Below are 19958 nucleotides of genomic sequence, written 5' to 3' on the forward strand. Positions count from 1 at the left end.
GGTGGCTGTATGAAATTCAGGGATGAGCTTTTTGTGGCCCAGGTTGTGTAAAGGGTGGTTCTAAAATAGCCCGCTGTGTGCCATCAGCTGATCTGTCATTTTCCATAATTCATGAGCGCCGGGGCAAGATTAGACAATAGAGTCCTGGGCAAGAATTCATTAATTTCCGCCGTGTTTTTAGAAATGTCAGAGGTGTAAAGCTGAGAATAATAAAAGTCAAACTCCCTAGATATATCTACTGTGTTCAGAAGAATATTACTCTGAGCATCCCTGATAGTATACGTCTCGGTGTGCGTGTGTCTTTAATTGGTATGCAAGGAGTTTATCTACTTTACTGCCTGCACTTATCAGAAAAGATATAAAATGGGATGGTGATAATGGCTGCCTTCAAAGAAAAAGATATGTTCTTTCAAGGGTGTAAGTGCAATAAATCTTTCTAGTTTAAGGGCTCACTGGAAGCAGAAAGATTCTGTTCTGCTGACAACTGAATGTGGGGAACTTTCCCAGGGGAAAACAAATCATGTTTCTCTATTCAAAATAGAGTAAAAAGTCACTGAAATGCAGAATCCGGAATATATGTTCTAGTATTTCCTACTGACTCCTCCGCTGATTAAGACACACCTTTATGCTAAAATGTTTCTCAGATGGTTAAAATGAGGTACCTGGCACTGAATGCACTTAGAATGCACTTGTGAGTGGTTCCCACAGTAATCAGCAGTTCAAATTTAAAAAAAAAGACTAAAAATAACCCACTGACTTTAGGCCTTTCTGTCTGTGTTTGTTTGTTTGTTTGTTTAACTGTACCACAGTAATTAATTTGCTTAGAATAAAAGAGACACTGCTGAGTTAATTGCTATTCCAGAAACATTCTGTGCCTCTACAGAAAGCAGGGTTAAAACTACAGGCACCTATGGGGTCTTTTGTAAGTTGAAAAGAAATCCGCATATTTATCTTAGAAAAACCCACATTATTCATAAGAATCAAACCTTGTGTGTGACTGCTGTGGTGAAACAAAAAAGACAAGGGGGTTTTAAATTGATCTGTCAGTACAATACTTTCCAGTGCTTACTTTGCTCATGCAGCCAGCAACTGATGTTAGCATGAATTTAAATAATTCCTCTTGCCTTGAATAATGACCACGAAAGTTGAGTAATGGTATCCAACAGATTTCCTAACTTTCGAGGAGCTGGCTCTTATCTGCGACTGTTTGTTTGCTCGTCTGCTCCATCTCTAATTGCCGCAAGGTGCTCCACGCAGCATATGACTAAACATAATACAATTTGATTTGTGTTGCAGTGTTCTGCAAAGAACAAATCTGTAAAATTACAACATGTGAAAGCTTAACACAATGATATAAAATGGCAGTGGCACGGTTCATATCTTAAACTGACAGTCTGATGGTGATTATTGCAAGGACAATGCCCTGCATATGTCAAACGATTTGCAAATAATTTATGTCACCTTATCCTCCATTATTGTTTTTGCAGAGGACATAAACTGTGTCACTAATATTAAACTGTCTGCAAAAAAGAGCCTACCTCAGCTTTTTCCTGGCTGAGAACGCAGACATCTGCGCAGAGACAAACATGCATATGGCCATCATTTGTCCAACATCTTACACATTGTGAAGGTTTTTTACTTGAAATGCCAACCTATGTGGCAGATGATGTATGTGTTTCTTCAGTCCTGTGATTACCAGCACAGAGCTGCTCCGCGGTGCTCTTCACCTCATCAGTTCCACAAGCTGCACTCCAAGGTGTGTGACACATTTGCAGGAAGATGGCATCTGACATGCAGCAAGGCAGAAGCATTCTGGTGTGAATATTTGACTCCAGATTTTGTTCAAATCAGGGTCAGATTCTGACCTGGAGAAATTAGTGTGGGTAGAGATTTAGCACTACAAAATAGCAATTTGAAAACTGGAATGAATATATTTTAAAGATTGGAAAGCAAAGGAAAATGGTGCTGTCTCTTGGGGACTCCTAACCGACTGCAAAGGAGAGGGGAAGGAGGAAGTCTGTACAAATGACCTGGGTTTTATTCGTTTGGAAATAAGCAGAGGACAAAGCAGGCTTAGTTATTTCTGTTTGTTAACTTGCATCGTCTCAACTGCTGGGTTCTTTGTTTAGGTTTTGATGGTTCATTTGTTACTACCAAGAAATGCCTTTGAAGGGTTATTTTCAGAGGCCGTTGTGGTTAAGAGAGAAGCAAAGAATGCAGTGCGGAGGTTGGAGCATGGAGCTGGGAAGGCAGCCTCCAGCCTCCTGGTCCAGATTTTGCTCTGCTCACATTTGGGACAAATTACTTGCAACTGCTGTGTCTTGACTTAGCTCTTCTGTTGAACAGGTTTTGCTATCTGACTCATCCACTTGGTTCAGGTTGCCAAGTATTTTGTAATCTTTGGCTAAAAATCACTCCTTTGATTGCAGACCAGTGACGTTTCAAACGTGTGCTGTAGTGATGCGTCAAACGACTTCTGCTGGCTGCAGGGCAAGAGATGGCTCCAACTCACTGCAGAGAGAGCACAAGGCACTGACTGATCTGAGCTAAAGACTGAAAAGGAACTCCTTTTCTCTTATTGCTACCAGTTTTTCCTCTTTTAAAAGCTTCATTTAAGCATTTCAAGCTCTTAACCCTTCAGCAGTGAGGAGTTGCTTCTTGCACTCCCAAGCTTTTCTCAGCCTGCTTCTCAGTAAGTCATAGTTTATAATTACACTGACGATTTTTACTATTCTAATACAAGCATTCCAAATAGATTTTACAGAGCTGTGTTAGCCAGATGAGTTTTATTCTTAATTCCTGTTATTTTCCAGTGTTGAATTTTAATCAGGAAAAAAAAAAAAAAAAAACTTGTTGCAATTTTCTGTGATTTGTGAGTCAGAAAAGCAGATTTTAGGCATCTGGCCTATGGAAACACATCATGGAACTGACTGACTTTGTCAGCCTTCTGTTTCCTGTGGAAGTGGCATGAGGACTCACTGTTGCAGAAGGTGATAGGGTTAGGGTAGGGTTGAAGAGTGCTTCTCTCCATCTAAACAAGCCTAGAAAGCTGGTTTTTCTGTTTGATCTAAGGTGATTCCAGTGGTGTGAGGAATCTCTTCCAATGCAGAGCAGGCAGTAGGATCCATAGGTATAAAAACCTTTGCTACGTTCCTCTTCCCAGCATAGGAAGACCATGAAGTAGCAGTGAAGGCAGGAAGGGCCTCAGGACAGTGTGCTGAACCAAATAAAAGCTCCTCCTTTGAAACAGGTACGCAGGAGCTGTCCTGCGTGTGTCAAATGGGCAGTATTCTCCACAGCACTCTTTTTATGCTTTGCTACAAGCGTGTTTTAACATAATAGAAAGCCCTGTGTGCTCATGCTTGCTTGTCATACAGAAGTTAACAGGCAGGTCTGGCCTAATGCCTGTGATTATCACACACATGCACAAACCTACCTGCCTTTTGCAAAACACTATAACCTATGACAAAATATGCTGGAGATGAATTTATTCAAGTAGATAGAAAAGTACCCTTCCCATCATGCCCCCAAACTACTGATCTCCATCAACTGGTTCTTTAAGCATGCTACAACACAGACTTAAGCTGCAAATGAAGGAGATCTTAGAGATAGTAATTTGGCTGTATACTTCTTGGCTAGGAGGCACTGTAGATCAAAATACTCTCACTTCTGAGGGAAGGAGCCAACAGAAACTGCAATGGAATTTTAGAGAGGAATTTACAAGGAATCGATGTGGAAGCAGAAAGTGGACTTGAAGGGAAGTTTTTATTGTCTTGAGAAGAAAAGAAAGGGGCAGCTCTTAGCCTAACAGTTTCCTAACATCTGAAAGATGAGAGGCAGTTATCACAAGATAATCTCAGGTGATTATCCAGGGCATCAGTGACAGAACTGCTGATCACAACAGTGAGAGAATCATGTGACCAGCAAAAGATAGCTTCAAAGTCAGGAGAAGCTGGCCAAAATTCTGCTTTGTAGATAAAAGCACAGAGAGGAGATTCTACCATCCATGAGGGGATGACAGAGAGAGCCTGAGGTCTATGAGGAGAGAGGTTGATTCACAGCTGAAAGTCTTTGGCAAGAACTGGTAGTAAGTGTGAATTCATTATTAGTAGACAAAGGCAAAAAAGGAGCACACTCTGGCAGAAGGATCATGCCGTAGTTTAAGCAGGATGAGTGATGGCTGCTCCTCATTCCAGCACCACAAAATTGATCAAGGCTGAGCAGCACTAGTTCTTCCTCTCAGTGCCTGCAACAAGGCACCAATACCCCCTGATGGCTGCCTGCTCCGTGTGGGAGGATGGCCTTCCACTTACCTGGCCCTTAACTGCTCTTATGACTGGGCATCCTTTTCATTCTCATTTCAAATTCTTGTCACTGAACTGAAGGTGCAGACCCTAGAAGACAGGTGATTCGAGCAACTCTTGTAGAGAAAGTGACCATCACGTCCCACATCCCTGAGGTCTCTAAATTTCTTCTTAAATATAAAATAAACTTTAAGGTAAAAAAAATCTACATTATAAAGCATATATGTGCAGTAATGCTTGCTGAAAAAAAAAAAGAAAGAAAGACAGAAAAAGAAATAAAGAAGGAAAGAGAAGAAAGAAAGAAAGAAAGAAAGAAAGAAAAGAAAGAAAGAGAGAGAAAGAGAGAGAGAAAGAGAGAAAGAAAGAAAGAAAAAGAGAGAAAGAAAGAAAGAAAGAAAGAAAGAGAGAAAGAAGAAAGAAAGAAAGAAAGAAAGAAAGAAAGAAAGAAAGAAAGAAAAAGAAAAGAAAGAAAGAAAGAAAGAAAGAAAGAAAGAAAGAAAGAAAGAAAGAAAGAAAGAAAGAAAGAAAGAAAGAAAGAAAGAAAGAAAGAAAGAAAGAAAGAAAGAAAGAAAGAAAGAAAGAAAAAGAAGTCTATTGATCAGCTGGAATACTGTCAACATTAAGTCAGATAGGAAAGGCATGATTTCATGTCAGCCACTAAGTCAGCTCATGGTTTCAAGTCAGCCTCTATGCAAGCTGGTTTGGTAGACAGCAGTGGTTTTGGCTATGTCTTCTTTCCAGAAAATGTATTAGCTGGATCCAAAAAGCACCTCTAAAACAAGTCCTGTTCTTTTTTTTTTTTTTTTTTTTTTTTTTTTTCATTAAGCCACAACAAAAAAAAATGAGCCCAAAGTTAATTTCTTTTCAGTGGTGGCCCTTCTCTACAGGGCTGAGTTCTTTGACCATATTCAAAACTGAGAGCAAGTTTTTACATCTCATTTATGAACTCAAAAAATGGAGTTTCCATTGGCATTCCTACCTGGCCAGCTCCTCAGCTCCTCACCACAGTCTTTCAGGGAGAGGATGGGTCACACCATGGTGACACAGTGGTTTGCAATTATAAAAGCACACCTCACCTCGTTTCAATGGAACCATGTCTGTGTAGGCCCTTTTTGCATTTATATGTGAAATACCTCTGGTCAGGTAGCAAGTATCTGTGGGATTTTTAATCCAGTAGGTGACTGATGTCCCCTGTGTATGGATACAGTTACCTGGGTATAAACTCACTTCTATTGATGTTGCTTATTTTATTTCCTCTGCCCCCATTACCGCCTTCACACAATTGTGTTTTGCCAGTCTGGTGACTGTTCCTATGGCAAAACCTTCCAGCCCAGGCAAGTCCTAGAAGGTTAAAGTAGTTTCAACATTTCTTTCCAGCCATTACACAATGGGCCCTGAGCTCCTTGCCAAATGCTACTTTTTGCAACGTTGGCAATGGGAGTGTGAGCCAAGTTCTGCAACTCTGCCACAGATGAGTGCATGTTCACAGTCGGTGAATGACAGCACAGAGATCCGCCAGGAAAATTTCAAACTACATCACAGCACAACCGGACTTTGCTAATGGTTTTTACTTCCAAGTTCCACTTTTATCCTAAGATCAGATAACAAATAGCACTTTTTCTTTGTAACAATTCATTAATCAGAGAAATGATCCTTGCTAGTGTTTAGATGTTTTACTTAATTTGGTACTTCTGGTCTGCTGCCCCAGTAGTGCCAAAATTATTATTTCTCACCCAGCAGGTGATAAATAACAACTTCAGTCATGATTAATACCATGAATTTCTCAACCTGACTAATGCAAAAAACTTCAAACCTGCAGAACAAGTGGGTGATAATTGTTATGAGAGCCATTGGAGCTGCACTCTGCTTGTAAAGAAGGAAAGCCACAGGAAATGAAGCATTTTCAGGCAGTGTGGCTGATCCTAAGAGGCATCATTAAGTGCAGCTCAGCAGCATTCTCCGTGTGCAGAGCTTGCTATGCTCTTTTTTTTCCACCAGACCGCGTTTTAAGTACATTTGAGAAGCAGGAGATTGCCAGGTTATTTTTTTTTTCCTAGGAGAGGTAGAAGAGAAATAAAAGACAGAGAACACAGCAGATGTATATCTCATTAACACCACTCAGCACTACAGTTTTTACTATCCGATGTACGGAGTGATAAATCCTAGAGAAAGCTGCTAAATCCAAAGATCCTTTACCTAATGTTTCTTTGGTAATCTCATCACAGCAGTATGAAACGCAGCAGCAGACACTCCCCAGTGGAGAACTGCCTTCAGGGAGGGACAGGAGAAGCAGGGGCTCAGGGAGAGCTGTCAGCTGGAAACCAGGATCAGCACTGTAAGGTCTGCGGCTGAAATTCCAGCTGCTTTCACATCCCAGGCTGTTTTCATGTCACTGCTCACAGTGAAGTAGGGTGGATGCTCCATTTCCCATGCTGTACATTTGGATACAGGGCCCCACGCTTCTACCCTCTGAGCTAACCTGTGCTGGCCAAGGAATGTTCACCTCCTTGGGAGGGGCCGTAGCCCTTGCTTATTAAAAGCCATTAGGAAAACATGGGGCCATGCAATAGTTGAATTATAATCAAAAAGAGAGAGAGAAAGGAGATACCCTCAAACATTTGCAGCAGAAGTGTTAATGCATTTGGACAAGATCAAGACACACAAGGTTCCTGGTTGGGTTTTTAGTTTTTAGAATGCCTTTTGTTTGCCCCACGCAAACGACTCCCAGTCTACACTATTTAATGTTCAAATTCACGATGATGATTTCTGTCCTCCCAGGGCAGCAGGCCTTGCTGCACAGATTCAAGGCAGAGACACTGTCAGCAGCTAAATAACCTTTTGCCTACAGGGCACAACTCTGAACATCCAAAAAGGATGCACAGTAACACTGCCACTTTTCTTGTGCAATGAAGAGTTATATAATTATAAAACATTTCTAAAAATGGACTTTGTTTCAGTCTGCAGCAATCACATCTGTTGCACACAGTAAAAGCAACAGTAAAAAATAAAATCCCTCTTCTATTTGTTGTCCCCCTCAGCCTGCAAGTGCCTGCAAGACAAGTGCCTGCTGTACCACCACTCTCCATCCAACTAGCTTCTCCATCACCCCACAATCGATGCAGATGTTGCTGTAGTCAGGCAACAGAATGCCACAGCAGAACAGAGGAGCAGTTATTTTCACCACAGCTTTCCGATTTGGTTTAGTTCTGTCAGGCAAGGAAAGCACATGCCACTTTCCAGCAAGAACTCATTCAGCTTGAGCATCTCCATATGAAACAATTAATGGAACAGAAAGGCAGTGAGAAGAAATCCACCAAGGGTAAGTGATGTACATGTTGTTCAGACTCCACAGTGTCCATTCACTTGTAGATAAGTGCTTTTATGACCACATGTATCACTTTGGCTGAATGATCCTTGCAGTTCTTGTGGTAGAGCATATTCAGAGGATGTACATTAAGCCATGGCACAGCTGCTCCTGACATGCCTTGTGCTAGAAATCTTATTTTTGTCCTAATTTTGGGAAATAAGAAGTTCCTACCTGGCTTTATTGCTGGTCATGGTTCAGCTTTTCATTCTTTTTCTTGAGCTGTGCACAGCAGCTCAGCAGCAGTCACTGTCCTTTACAGGACTGAAGCTTCCCAGAGTTAGAGCATGGTCTGCAAGCCGTGATCCTCAGTGCTGAGCTCATGAAAGCATCACAGCTTCTTGCACTGCTGGAGCTCAATGTTCCCCATCTATGAGTGTAATAGCTATCTTCAGCATTAGTAGCAAAGACTTTTCTTATAGTTTTCAGTTTAGAGATTGCATAGAAGGACATGCAGTTACAAACGATCCAGGTATGCTCTTAAGGAAATCAAAAATTGTTTTTAAATTTTGTTTTACTAATGAAGGTATCAAAGTCAGAATCAAGAAGCAAGAGGGGGAGGGATTAAGTTTTCAGAAACTGTTCAGGTTAGCCTGCAGATCCCTGCATGTCCTCTCACTTCAGAATTGAAAGCTCCATGTAATTTGCCTGTCTCCATATCCTTAAGTGCAGTCTGAGTAGCTCAGATTTACACAAACTTTGCTTGGAACAGATCTCTATCTTTTGCTGAACCACTTCCACAGCATTTGGGCATGTTTTCTAGATGAGACATTCAAAGTGGGTGAATACATACAGTACCTCAGCGGGATTTTTTTCCTGTGAAGTTAAAAGCTTGCTAGGTGTTACCACACATTTGCAATGACTATCAACTCAGCATTCAAATTGTTGTCTTACCAGTGCTCACTTATCCTCAGAGAAACCTGTTCTTACCAAAATGCAGCAATGGGGTGCTGTCGTTTCAAAGCAATCTCTCAAATTCGTTAAGAAATAGGCCAATGGCCACTGCAGCCTTAGAAGAGGAGGAATACATGCCCACTGGTGCTTCTCAGGCTATATTGAAGTTCATGCCTGTGCACAGGTGGCTTTGGAAATCCACCAACTAAATTACTTCTGTAGTTCTATCTACTGCTAGCAGAACTGCCAAAACCACTGGAGCCGAGTTAAATCCTGCATTCATGAATGGTGCTCTGAAGTTCATAGGACGTAAATCCAAGTTTAATCCTTCTGGATTAAAATACTTCCATTTTTATCCAGGATCCCCCACCTTTGTGGTACTGCTAGCTTTCAAGCCTATCAGTGAGTATTTCACTCAAAGCAGTGCTTATCACAATATGCTATTCCCCCAATCCAAGAAAACCTCCACAATAAATTCACTTCCTAATTATTCCAGACATTAATGCAGGAAAGATGACCCTAAAGAAAATTCTGGGCTCTCAGCTACCAACACTTTGATAGCAGAAATTGTCACTAAGAAATTAAGAGATGATTGTTTTGTCTGAACTCCTTTTCAAAACTAAAGCCCAATTTTAGCTAAGAAGATGAAACACAGAACAAGAGCAACGTTTCTCTCCTAGCAGAAGTGATTTGATAGATAGCCAAGCCCCACTTACGCATAGATACTTACTTTAGTTCAACTCCATTGTGAATCCCAGATCAGAAAGCAAGCTGCAGGAATTCAGCTCCATTTTCCAGTTGAGCTGGCAACACTGGTCCCTTGCAGTGTGAATAAGTAGCAGTGGTTCATGAGCCACAGAGCCAAGAGAGACCCAGCCAATGCAAGGTATGCTGCTGCTTTCTGCTCAGGTTTTGAGGAGGAAACAGCAGCCAAAAATCTCGATCACTGCGTAACAGTTCAAGCCATGCGGTAATTCTGACACTGGAAGGTACAGCCAAATAAATATATTTCATGGTACCAAAACACAATGGTTCCAACAAGTCAGACTGCTCAGGCAGGTTCCCAGTTTGTGTAGAGCACGTGAGGACTGGTTTTGCCACCAGCATTTTCCCTGGGTTGTTAGCACTTCTGGAAAAGCATCATGCACAACTGACACAGCAAAGCAAAGCGATGCTACTTAACATGCTCAAAGAAATACCAGAAAGACAGAGGCCTACACACAGTCTCTCTTTCCTTGAAAAGGTCCAGATTGCCAAGGTTTTTGGAACACCAAAGGATACAGTTTTGCTTACTGCTGTATTACTGTGCTGACATGCATCACAGGATATGGAAGCAGGAGGACTGAGGCATGCCAGCAATAGGCTCACACCACCTCATTTGGGGAAGCAAACCACCCCAGCAACTTCAAAGTTTAAAAGCAGTGTTTACATACTGAAGGTAGAAACAGACAGGCAGATGCTTAACCAGCAAATTTCATTTCGAACAAAGAGCAAGACAAACTGAGAAGAAAAAACACTGGAATCAAAGAAAAAAAATAAGAAAAAAAGGAACTCTAATCTGAAACCAATGGTGAACAAGAAGTAAAAGCAGAAACAAGGCAGAGTAAGACACAATGACAACCAGTAGCTGTTCTGACACACTGACACAGTGAGGACTGAATAGAATCTCATCAGTTGTGATGTTGCAAAGCTACAAGACATTTTTGTCACTCAGTTCCTGGATGCATTTTGGCTGAGGCAGGAGAACTTCAGTTCTCTAACGCTGTCCAAAACAGTAATTTGGACTATTTACCATACAGCTATCCTCCACATGTCCTGTCAACAGGATTCTACTTATCTAACTTACTCCCATAGCTTGATCACCAGACGTTAACTCTGATGCTTCTACCAGCTGTCCAAGCAGACGAGGATGAACATCTTTTTTTCTGCCTTATAGTACCTGTTTGAGACAGCACTGGGAAGTTTGCACCTCTGTTGCTCATAAATGGCCTTGCCCTCCACGGAGAGGGCTTCAACTTAGCTGTCAGCTACCCATCTTTGACAAGCACAGCAGTTTCTTACTTTTCTTACTGTACTGCAAGGGCATAAAGAAAGGTAGAAGTGTTATTCTAATAGGGATAGTAAGAGGGGAAGGAAAAAAAAAAGCCCTAGAACCCTATTTTTGACCACTCGTTTACAAATGCTGGCACTTTTGTCGACATTAATTTTTGAAGTGCAAGCACATGAAAGGCTAGGGAGTACTGGCAGAAGGAGGAAGTATTTTCCTATAATGAGTTTCATTACAAAGTCAAATGATTCACTCACTATTTCATGTATTCCTTTTGCTTTTTACTGTAAGGATGAGCAGAAACTATTCCACTGGCGTAAAGCTTAGTGAAAGCCATTTAGAAAGATCAGAAAAACTTTTACAAATATTTTATTCTTTTTAGTACAGATACAATATTCTTCCAAGGTCACTTCAGAGTAAGTGGCATGCAGCCTATTGAAATCCAGGTGCCCATACAGTCATTTCAAGTTAAACGTGCACAGTGTGTTCTACAACACTAAAACTACTTTTAGAGAGGAGTTCTTGCTTCAGAATGATTTGGCAGCTTCAAAACCAATTCAACAAGCATTTTCAAAACCAACTCAATAAACAACAAAAACCAAAACAGAAATGCATCAAACAACACGCTTATCTCAGTAAGGACCTTTTAGCACATCTGGCTGAAGCAGTTGCAGAGCTATCTTTGTCGTGACCTTCGAAGTACTGCTGCTCTATTCGCCTACAAAAGGCTGTGAGGTTACCATAGTTTTTCACTTTTTCAGAGAGTTCATCAGTGATTAGTTGAGTAGTAAGGATTGTAAACAGATGTCCGAATACCAGAGCATCTAATTCAGTTGGTCTGTAAAAACAGAAGAACAGAACAGATATTTTGGAAGGCAAGTTCTGATCAAGAAATATCCCATCTCTGGTTTGAGTAACTTGCAGGTAACCATGCAATCTAAGAACTGAGAATTAAACAAGCAACAATGAATTTAGCAAACACGTGGGAAAGGAGCATAGTATGAGCATAGTTCTCAATATGTCACCTTCATTTCCTTTTGGTAATTGAGAAACGTAAAAATAACACTTATAGAAGGGGCACAGTTACTGATCGAAGTCAGCCATGCTCCACCACTGGTTTTGTTCCTGCAGCTCTTTTCTAAGTAAATAAATGAATCAACTAAAAATTAAAAGAGGGGGGAAATAAAGCTCTTTCTATTCACTGTTTGTGCTTTTTCATACTCAAGAGCTACTCAACCAATTAGAAAAGGAGCTCCAGAATGACAACAGCTGGCAATTTTTACTTCATAGAAGTGGACACAAAGCAGGTGTCACAGAAGACTATTTTTAGAAATTTCAGCATGTTCTTGATTAACTGTCACACAAACATAGTGGACATTTTGCTGTTTTTCAGTGTTACTCCCCGACCACTGTTTAATCCACAAAACCTCCAACTCTGGCTGCAGAGGATACCTAAAAACAAGAGCTTGAGAAACCTGGAGGTTTTCAGCACAGTTCATTACACTATAGATATCAGCCCTGAATACAACCCAGGAAGTACTCCACAGATGTTATTTAGCATTTAATTTAAATATCTAAAAAAAACACTGAATTACAAAGAGAAAAAAAATAGCATTTTGCAGTTGGTATCAACGAGTGGATGCAAAAGACATCTGACAAAGGCCAGGTTGTTCCTTTTATCTCCTGTACTGTGCTTAGTAAAGAACGTTGCCTAAGAAATACAAGCTATAAAAGTATCTTTGTTTGTTTCTTTTTAAGAAATTAACTGTATACAGGTGCAAGCTTGTAGCCTACATGAGCTGTGGCGCTCTTTCCTTTTAAAATCTATAATGACTTGCTTCTGAAATTGTACTGCAGCCACACATTCAAATTCCCTCAACCATTAAAGTAAAACAGAAGGTTTCCATATTTATAAACGTATACCTGTATGCACGTTTTTAAATATACTTATATAGATATACGGGTGGAGGTTTTTTGTGGATGTACCATTTCTGTAGAGAGCAACTTACTGCTTATTGAAGAAATATGGTTGTGTTCCTAATCTCTGGGAGAGAGCCTGACAACACTGGTCTACATCTTCAAGCACCTATCAAAACACGCAAGAGATAAGATAATCATATTGTCAGGAAAGAACAACAGTAAATATATATATGTACTTCCTTACTGTATTTGTGCTGGCAGAGGGAAGAAGGAATATACAACGTTGGAGCATCAAAAACTGCTAAAGGTAGCAGCTAAGTGTTATTTAATCACACATTTAATGTAGAGCCAACTCTAATTAAGTGCTTTCCAAGAAATTTTTAACTTAGCTTAATGAAAGGTACTAACTTACACATCAAAGTGCTTTCTTTTTTTTTTTTTTTTTTTTTTTTAAAACTACTGGGAAGTGAAGCTCCAGTCCTGCAAAGCGTGCTTATTAATGCCACAGGAGAGGGGCAGTAATTCAAAATCTGTTTTTCAGAACCATCGGCTAAACTAACATGAACAGAGACGCACACGTGGTAAAGCATCCTTCCTCCCACTCCATCAGACTGCACATCATTTAAGATTTATCACTGCTGATGACAGGTACCTGACCTCACATAACTGCACAGAATTTTGATGTAACAGTTGCAGTTAAATAAAGTGTTACTTCTCTTAAGTCTTAAATAAAAGAACAATGGAAAACACTGGGAAGAAATAAGCTTTACCCCTCATACTGACCTGTTCAAGTGACTTGCCAGCCCACCCAATGGCCTTCATCTTTCTCCTTATCTCCCATTGCTTCTGATAGGACAGAATGCGGTTAAGAGGCCAGGGGTAAGGAGAGCCATACCTTGGGTGAGTAATCTTTGTTAAGAAACAGAAAGTTACTTTGTTACAATCTAAAAAAGGCAGACAGCTCTATTTACAAAACAGCTAAGAGAGCAATAAAGAAAAAGAATGTTGTGTGATATGTTGCAATTATTTGTGCAGAATTTATTGTTTTCAGTATAACCATTTAAAATTATTACCTTGGAAACATATGCAGAACTCATATTTGTTCTGCAGTCACATACCTCCAGTAAAGTTACAACTTCCCTAAAATGTATACGCAAGCAGAATTCAAGTGAGAAGACTGTATCATTAATGGTACGGAGCTCAATGTTTCATTTATGAGTAGGGACTTCCATTTGTGAGCAAAAGTGTTTTCTCATTAAATTTTAATTAAGATAAATGTTGCAGAACCACTCACCTCCTCTACTGTAACATCATCACACCACTGCAGATAGAGCTAGGAACAGAAAGAACACTTACTACAACTTCCTAATAAACGAGAATACAGATACAATCATTTCTCACTAGTAGAATTTTCCTTTCTATATTAGATTAAATTTCCATTTAGTGCCTTCTGTTAGACTTCTGAAATAGCGAAGAAATTAAAACCGGAGTCACAAGCCCAGCTCCAAGTTGCTGGCTCGCAAGCAGCAGAACCAAGCTGGAGCCGAAGGCCGCTCCAGTTGCCTGTGCCACACACAGCTCAACACCCAGGTTCCCAGCCCTCAGCCATGTGCCTGCGAGCATTTCCAGCACCGGCCCCACATCACATTAACGGGCCATGGGCACGACCCACGGGGCAGGCAGCCTCCCGCAAGGCACAGCAGCTGTGTGGAAGGCGGCAGCGGGGCTGTACAGCCAGCCATGGCTTGGGGCAGGACCGCAAGGACTGCTGGCGTTTTCCATCCGTGCAAATCAGGCACTTCGACAGCTACAGGCCGTGCTTCACACAGGTAAACGGAGCTGTACACATGGCTTGTGTCTGCAGGAATATTTCATCAAGTAGTCCACAGCATCCACAGAATTTATTCCCATCTCATTTCACCTTAAACTGATGACCTGATCTAAGATTTAAACCAAGAACAGTATTTCCAGAACAAGAAAATATCATGAAGCATTCTTGCCTATAATCCCTTATGGAAGTATGTGCAGTTACTACGGTTTGCTGTACCTCTGCTGTCAGGAGCATATTATTGACTAATTCCATGTAGGCTTTCATCTCAGCTTTTTGGACTTCATCCAACCCATCGCTGAGAGAATGGCCCTTATGGGGAAAGAAAGAGACACATAAGAGAGGATATTGGAATATTCAGCAATGCCTGACCCAAGGACCTCAGAAGTCAATGAGCTTTGGCTCAGATACGGATCTGTCGCACAACACGTAACAAGTTACACCCGTACTTTCTACATAAGGTGCCCTTTAGAATGAAAAAGAAATAATCATAATGTAACAGAACTGATCTGCAATAAATGTAGGTTATGACCAGTTAGAGGTGAGCACACAGCCTGTGTCAAGAAGTAAACACAGATTTACATCTGTGCTACAGCTTTATGAAGTGCTCAGTGAGAAGACAATGTTGTTGAAAATACAGCTTCAAAATTTACACCAGTAATTTCTGAGTTTAAGAATTCTGAGACAGAGACGTAGAAAACCAGCTGCAGAAACTGGCAGTGGTATGCACGTGTCCTGCATAGAATTTGCTTCCTGAATTTGGTAATGTTAAATTGAAACAATTCCACCTCAGCACTCTCACTTCGGAGTGTCTTTCTTTTGAACCAGCACCAGATTGCTGCAGCATTTTAGCAATGAAGTAGCATTCCAGAAGAGCACAGCAACTCCACAGCAGTGCTAAAGAAGACTGGTACACAACCCAGTAATAGATGCAGTCTGTGTGTAATTACCTTGGCTTTCACAAACTGGACTATGGGTCCGAGTTCAGATACTACTTGGTTTCCCACATGAATAAAGGGCACTTTGCCTGTAAAATGAGAAATGTATTTTAGTAGGAGCTTTTTATACATGTCAACTATCATTTCCTATTTTCAATGCAATTAAATATCACAAGTACGCCTGAACATCACTCTTCGTTTTTTGGGGTTTTTTTCCAGATGAGCACAGGTAAAGTTTTTACATATGAAGCTCACACAGCTTTCAGTTGCAATAACCAGTGTAACTGCCCGATCTTCTTCCTTCTGACCCTCTTTGCCATGCAAGATTTGCAATTCCCTATCTCAAAGTTACTGAATGAGATCTATTGACCTGTATTTTAATAACAGATTTTGCTTTGCTGGAAAGACTGAATTCAACATTTCTCTGAAGTACAGGTGGGAAATCCCAGGCAATCAGACTGAGCCCTCAGACAGTTTCACAAGAAGACATTCCCACCCTCCCTTCCAACCCACGAGCAGGAAAAGGGCTGCTGAAATGAATGTGGGAGATGTGGCACCGAGCCCAGAAAAGCAAGCGGGGAAAGCAAAATGCACACTCAGCAAGGCAGGATCTTGTGTCTCTCTCCTCCTATCCTCTAGATTTCCAGTGACTGGGACCAGCTCATAAAGGGGAACTGAGGGCTCCTCTTCCTTCAACCCACCCTAATCACGTTGCTCATTCTCTAACTCTTCAATCAACTGCAACTGACAAACATCAATCTTAAGTACTGTGTAAATTTAAGACTAAATGTTTATGATTATTTACATGACTGAAACTGGCCATAAGACGGACACGCACTGGGCAGTTTGTATTATTGAGAAAGCCCTCATGACCAAATACAGCAAAGAAGCTGCCCAGTGCAGTGGGACACAGCACACTCATACTCTCCTGTCTCACTGTGGGCAAACTCTGCTCTCTACAAAGAGCCTAAAGAGCAAGATCAATACCTGCCCAGCTCCAAACACATTATTAGCAATACACGCATTCCTTTCCACTGACGCACATAAAAGCTACTGCTGGCCTAGTTCACAGGGAGTTCATGCTCACAGCACATCCAGTCTTTATTTTTACCCTGAGATTCACTCTCACTGGCTCAGCTGGCCTCAGGGTAAAGAAGTGCACCACACCAAAGGCTGCACTGCTTCTGTACGCTGCGTACTGTGAAAGAAAATGCAGACCCCTCTGAGCTCCAGAGCTTCACAGTATCTGTCAGGCTACACTTCACACACAACAAACCTCTGGTGCTCCACTTCAGACTCCCTCCTAATGGATTTTCTCATTATGCGGACTGTGAGGTAAATAACCTTCACCCCAAAAAGATGAGATACACATCTGTCTACTGCTGTCGTGAAACTGTTGGTGGCTGAGGAGTGGACAGCAAATAAAAACCTGTTTTGAATTATCCTTACAGAATCAAAATATTGTAAAGACAATTGGGAAAGTGAATAAAAATCCAGGAGTAAGGGCAAAAAGAGTATGTGTAGCTATGTTTAAAATTGAGCTGGTATCAGTTCCCTTTGTGGTCATTTTCATCAGCCAGCAGAAAGAAGGAGGAGTCAGACCAAAATTACAGATTAGGTGCCCACAATGTCGCCATGGGCTGGGGGGGGCAAAGGGCACACGGCTGCCATCTGTCCCGCTGCTGCACACCTAAAAAGCTCCTCTGTGCAGACATTCAGCATTCCAACACTGCCTTTATTTATATATCACATATATAACTCCAAAATTTGGCTAGCTTTTACTCTGTTTCCACTTGCTTTGCCCGCAATACCAGCAGCAACAGAACCATGGCAGCCATGCTGATAGGCAGACATCAGCTAGAGGCAACTGGCAAAGAAGCACCTCCTTCTGCAACAAAACACTGGGAAGGAGTGCAAGGACTGCCAGACTGGAGAGCCCTGCAGTCAGCAGCTCTCCCTGGGTTTTAGCAACCTTCTGGAACCAGGCTCTGGGAAATTTTAGGCAACCAGTCACCTTCAGCAGAAAGCAGATTGTACACTTCATATGCTTAATTTATTGTTGGTGGGTTTGGTGCGGTTCTGGTTTGGGGTGTTTTCGTTTGGTTGGTTGTTTTTTTCCCCAGACAGTCTCCTTTATCAGAGGGAGGTTTAAAATCACCTGTCACCCTCGGCTGACAATGCACTCACTCTTCATTTTCACCCTGTATTTACATACTGGCCATTATCTCTCAGGTAAGGTAACAAAAGAGGCTCTCTCCAGTTTTCTCACCCTCTCACATATGGGAGAATATACAGCACTCACTGATCAGCAGGAATATTCCCTGGATGCAGAATAAAGACATTCTAGGAAATATAAGTCTTTCTGCTTAGGCCTTTTAGAGAAGATTGCCACCAGAGATTTGTGCTGCACTGACGTACTGCGTTCACAGCCTCGGTTCCGTGTTGTACCACCGTTACTTGACATGTAACTGTTCTAATTGTTTATGGGAAAGGAACTGGTGAGGAGGGGGAAGGCCCCGCACGGGGCAGCGCTGACCGCCTGTTATCAGCGAGAGAAGGCACAGTTGCCATGGTACCAAAATGGAGGTGTAATGCAGTAATCTAAATGAAGGCCGCACTTACCAGATGGGGACATGTACTCAGCATTGGCCCTGCAAACCACCCGAACCGGCAGATTGCACATTTGCAAGAAGGCCTGGAAACAAAGCATTGAAAGAGCATTGATACCCCAGTGACAAACAAATGCGTTCTTCTCGATACTTCTGACTACATCTTAGCAAACTGTTAGCAGGTACCAACCAAGCACAGATCCTTGCATAATGCTTTTAAGAAAAAAAAGAAACCACCGTTTTCTAACTTCTTCAGACAATTGCTTATCATCCAGTCAATGGCTGGAATTCCCCTGATTAAGATTCTCCCACACACACACTCTTAAGAGATGCAAAGAAGCAGTGCTGTAGCTGCAAGAAATTAAGTGACGTTCTGCTCCTCCCGAAAATCACAGTGGCTGAAGCTGGCTAACCAAGCTTGCACTGTGTAACACAGCAAATACACACAGCACCTTCCCACATTGTAACAGTCATCAGAAATTTTGCTTTACAATACTCTGTGAGCATGTTTGCTTTATTTATTTCCTCTACTGCATGTGAACTGTAGTGAGTGCAAGTGATCGATTTACTGTTTTTTTCATCTCCAGTCCTGGATTCAAACATTCTCACTGGGACACCCATTGTTGTCAGCAGCTGCCATTGCTACAAAAGCCCTAACGTGTTTCTGTTTAAATAGCAAAATATCAAGAAATGTGATTTGGATATATCGTGGAAATAAGGAATCTCCAGAGTCTCTCACAACTCAGCTGAAATCCTTTCATTCATTTTGTCTTTGCCAATAGAAAGGTCAGAACTCCAGATTCCAACATCGCACCTTTTTACCCACAGTGGCTGGAAACTAAAGCCTACACCATGAAGGTCACCAACTATGAAGAAAAAGGCTGCTCTAAGTTGAGGAACAGAACATGGTCTGCATTCACTGCAAGCAGACCAAATCCAAAATGCTAAAATCTTCAAGGATGGCAAACAGTACAGCATACTGTTAAATCCGGTTTTGGAAACAGCTATCCCAGCCTGAACAACATGTACTCCATTTACACTTCAGCCTCATTTGGGAGAGGGGGTAGAAAACTGAAGTAAACAAGGTACACAGCATCCAGCAAAGCCCTGCCACAGGCTCCCAGAACCTGACCCAGCCATAACTATATTCAGGAAATCAGTGCCCATGGCAGAAGGGCACCTCTGCACTACCTAAGACCACAAGGCACTAACAAATATCAACATCAGCCCTTTTCCTAACTTTGTGGTTTCTGTAGTACCCATCAAGCAAACAAAACCACGCCTCTCCTCCTCAGGTGCTTCGTTCCCAAGCCCTAACTCAAGCACTGATGCTAAAAGTACCAGGGAACAAAAGCCAAAAGCTTTGGTCCCTTCCAATGCCTCTTCCAATCAACTCAAGAACCCCACAACCCATTACATCACTTGGCTCTCACTATTTCAGATGACCTAAGTAATCCCAAACCCCAAATTAAAGAAGGGAGCTATGGTCACAAGCTGCTAAAGTCAATGATTACAGCTGACAGGAGCACGGGCCTCTGAACCCGAGAGGCTATGCAAAATCCACCAGTAACCTGAGTTTTTTATTTCTTCAGCCTAACCCCAACTGAAAGTACTGCTCAGGAGCCAATTAGTACACACCCACAAGTCGATGCACCTCTGCCAAATACTGAGAACTTTGATCTAGTCTAGAATAAATTGGTCGTTAGATTGCCAAACCTCATCCCAACCAGCACCCCTATAATTGCTTATAGCAGCAACCGTCACCCACAGAGAACACAGGGCACTGGCCACATTTGACAACATCACACTTCCCAAGTGCACAACCACCAGAAATCAATGCTCTTGTAGTCTCTGCTTCCCAAACTCTATGCAAGCAGTAAGAACCCAGAGGAATAACTCTTAAGCAGGAACATAAGGCACTGTCTCAGTGCTGTAGCTCTTCCTTTGCCTATTGGCTCTGCAGGCTCCAGCAACGGTGCAGACTGTTCCAGCTATTACTATATGCATCATGTCCTCTGCCCAAACTGGGGCACTGAGTTCACTGCAATTCTGTA

At 41.7% G+C, this 19958-nt stretch overlaps 1 protein-coding gene and 1 long non-coding RNA gene across 9 annotated transcripts in view; one reads left to right on the plus strand and one right to left on the minus strand.

The window, feature by feature from the left end:
- Positions 1-13276, plus strand: part of LOC109368526 (uncharacterized) — a 379404-nt gene extending 366128 nt beyond the window's left edge. For all 7 annotated transcript variants that reach the window (XR_014884414.1, XR_014884408.1, XR_014884410.1 and 4 more), the window contains 2 exons: positions 7343-7623; positions 13071-13276. This is a non-coding gene — a long non-coding RNA (uncharacterized LOC109368526). The remainder of the gene's footprint in view (positions 1-7342; positions 7624-13070) is intronic.
- Positions 10963-19958, minus strand: part of MTX2 (metaxin 2) — a 32693-nt gene continuing 23697 nt past the window's right edge. For both annotated transcript variants that reach the window (XM_085228242.1, XM_085228244.1), the window contains 7 exons: positions 17918-17990; positions 15308-15384; positions 14577-14669; positions 13824-13862; positions 13313-13438; positions 12619-12695; positions 10963-11447 (listed from right to left, as the gene is read on the minus strand). In XM_085228242.1, the coding sequence (XP_085084368.1) occupies positions 11237-11447; positions 12619-12695; positions 13313-13438; positions 13824-13862; positions 14577-14669; positions 15308-15384; positions 17918-17990 (696 nt within the window). In that variant the 3' untranslated portion in view covers positions 10963-11236. The remainder of the gene's footprint in view (positions 11448-12618; positions 12696-13312; positions 13439-13823; positions 13863-14576; positions 14670-15307; positions 15385-17917; positions 17991-19958) is intronic.

The sequence above is a fragment of the Meleagris gallopavo genome, chromosome 7 (assembly GCF_905368555.1).
Source record: "Meleagris gallopavo chromosome 7, MGAL_WU_HG_1.1, whole genome shotgun sequence".
Taxonomy (NCBI): Eukaryota; Metazoa; Chordata; class Aves; order Galliformes; family Phasianidae; genus Meleagris; species Meleagris gallopavo.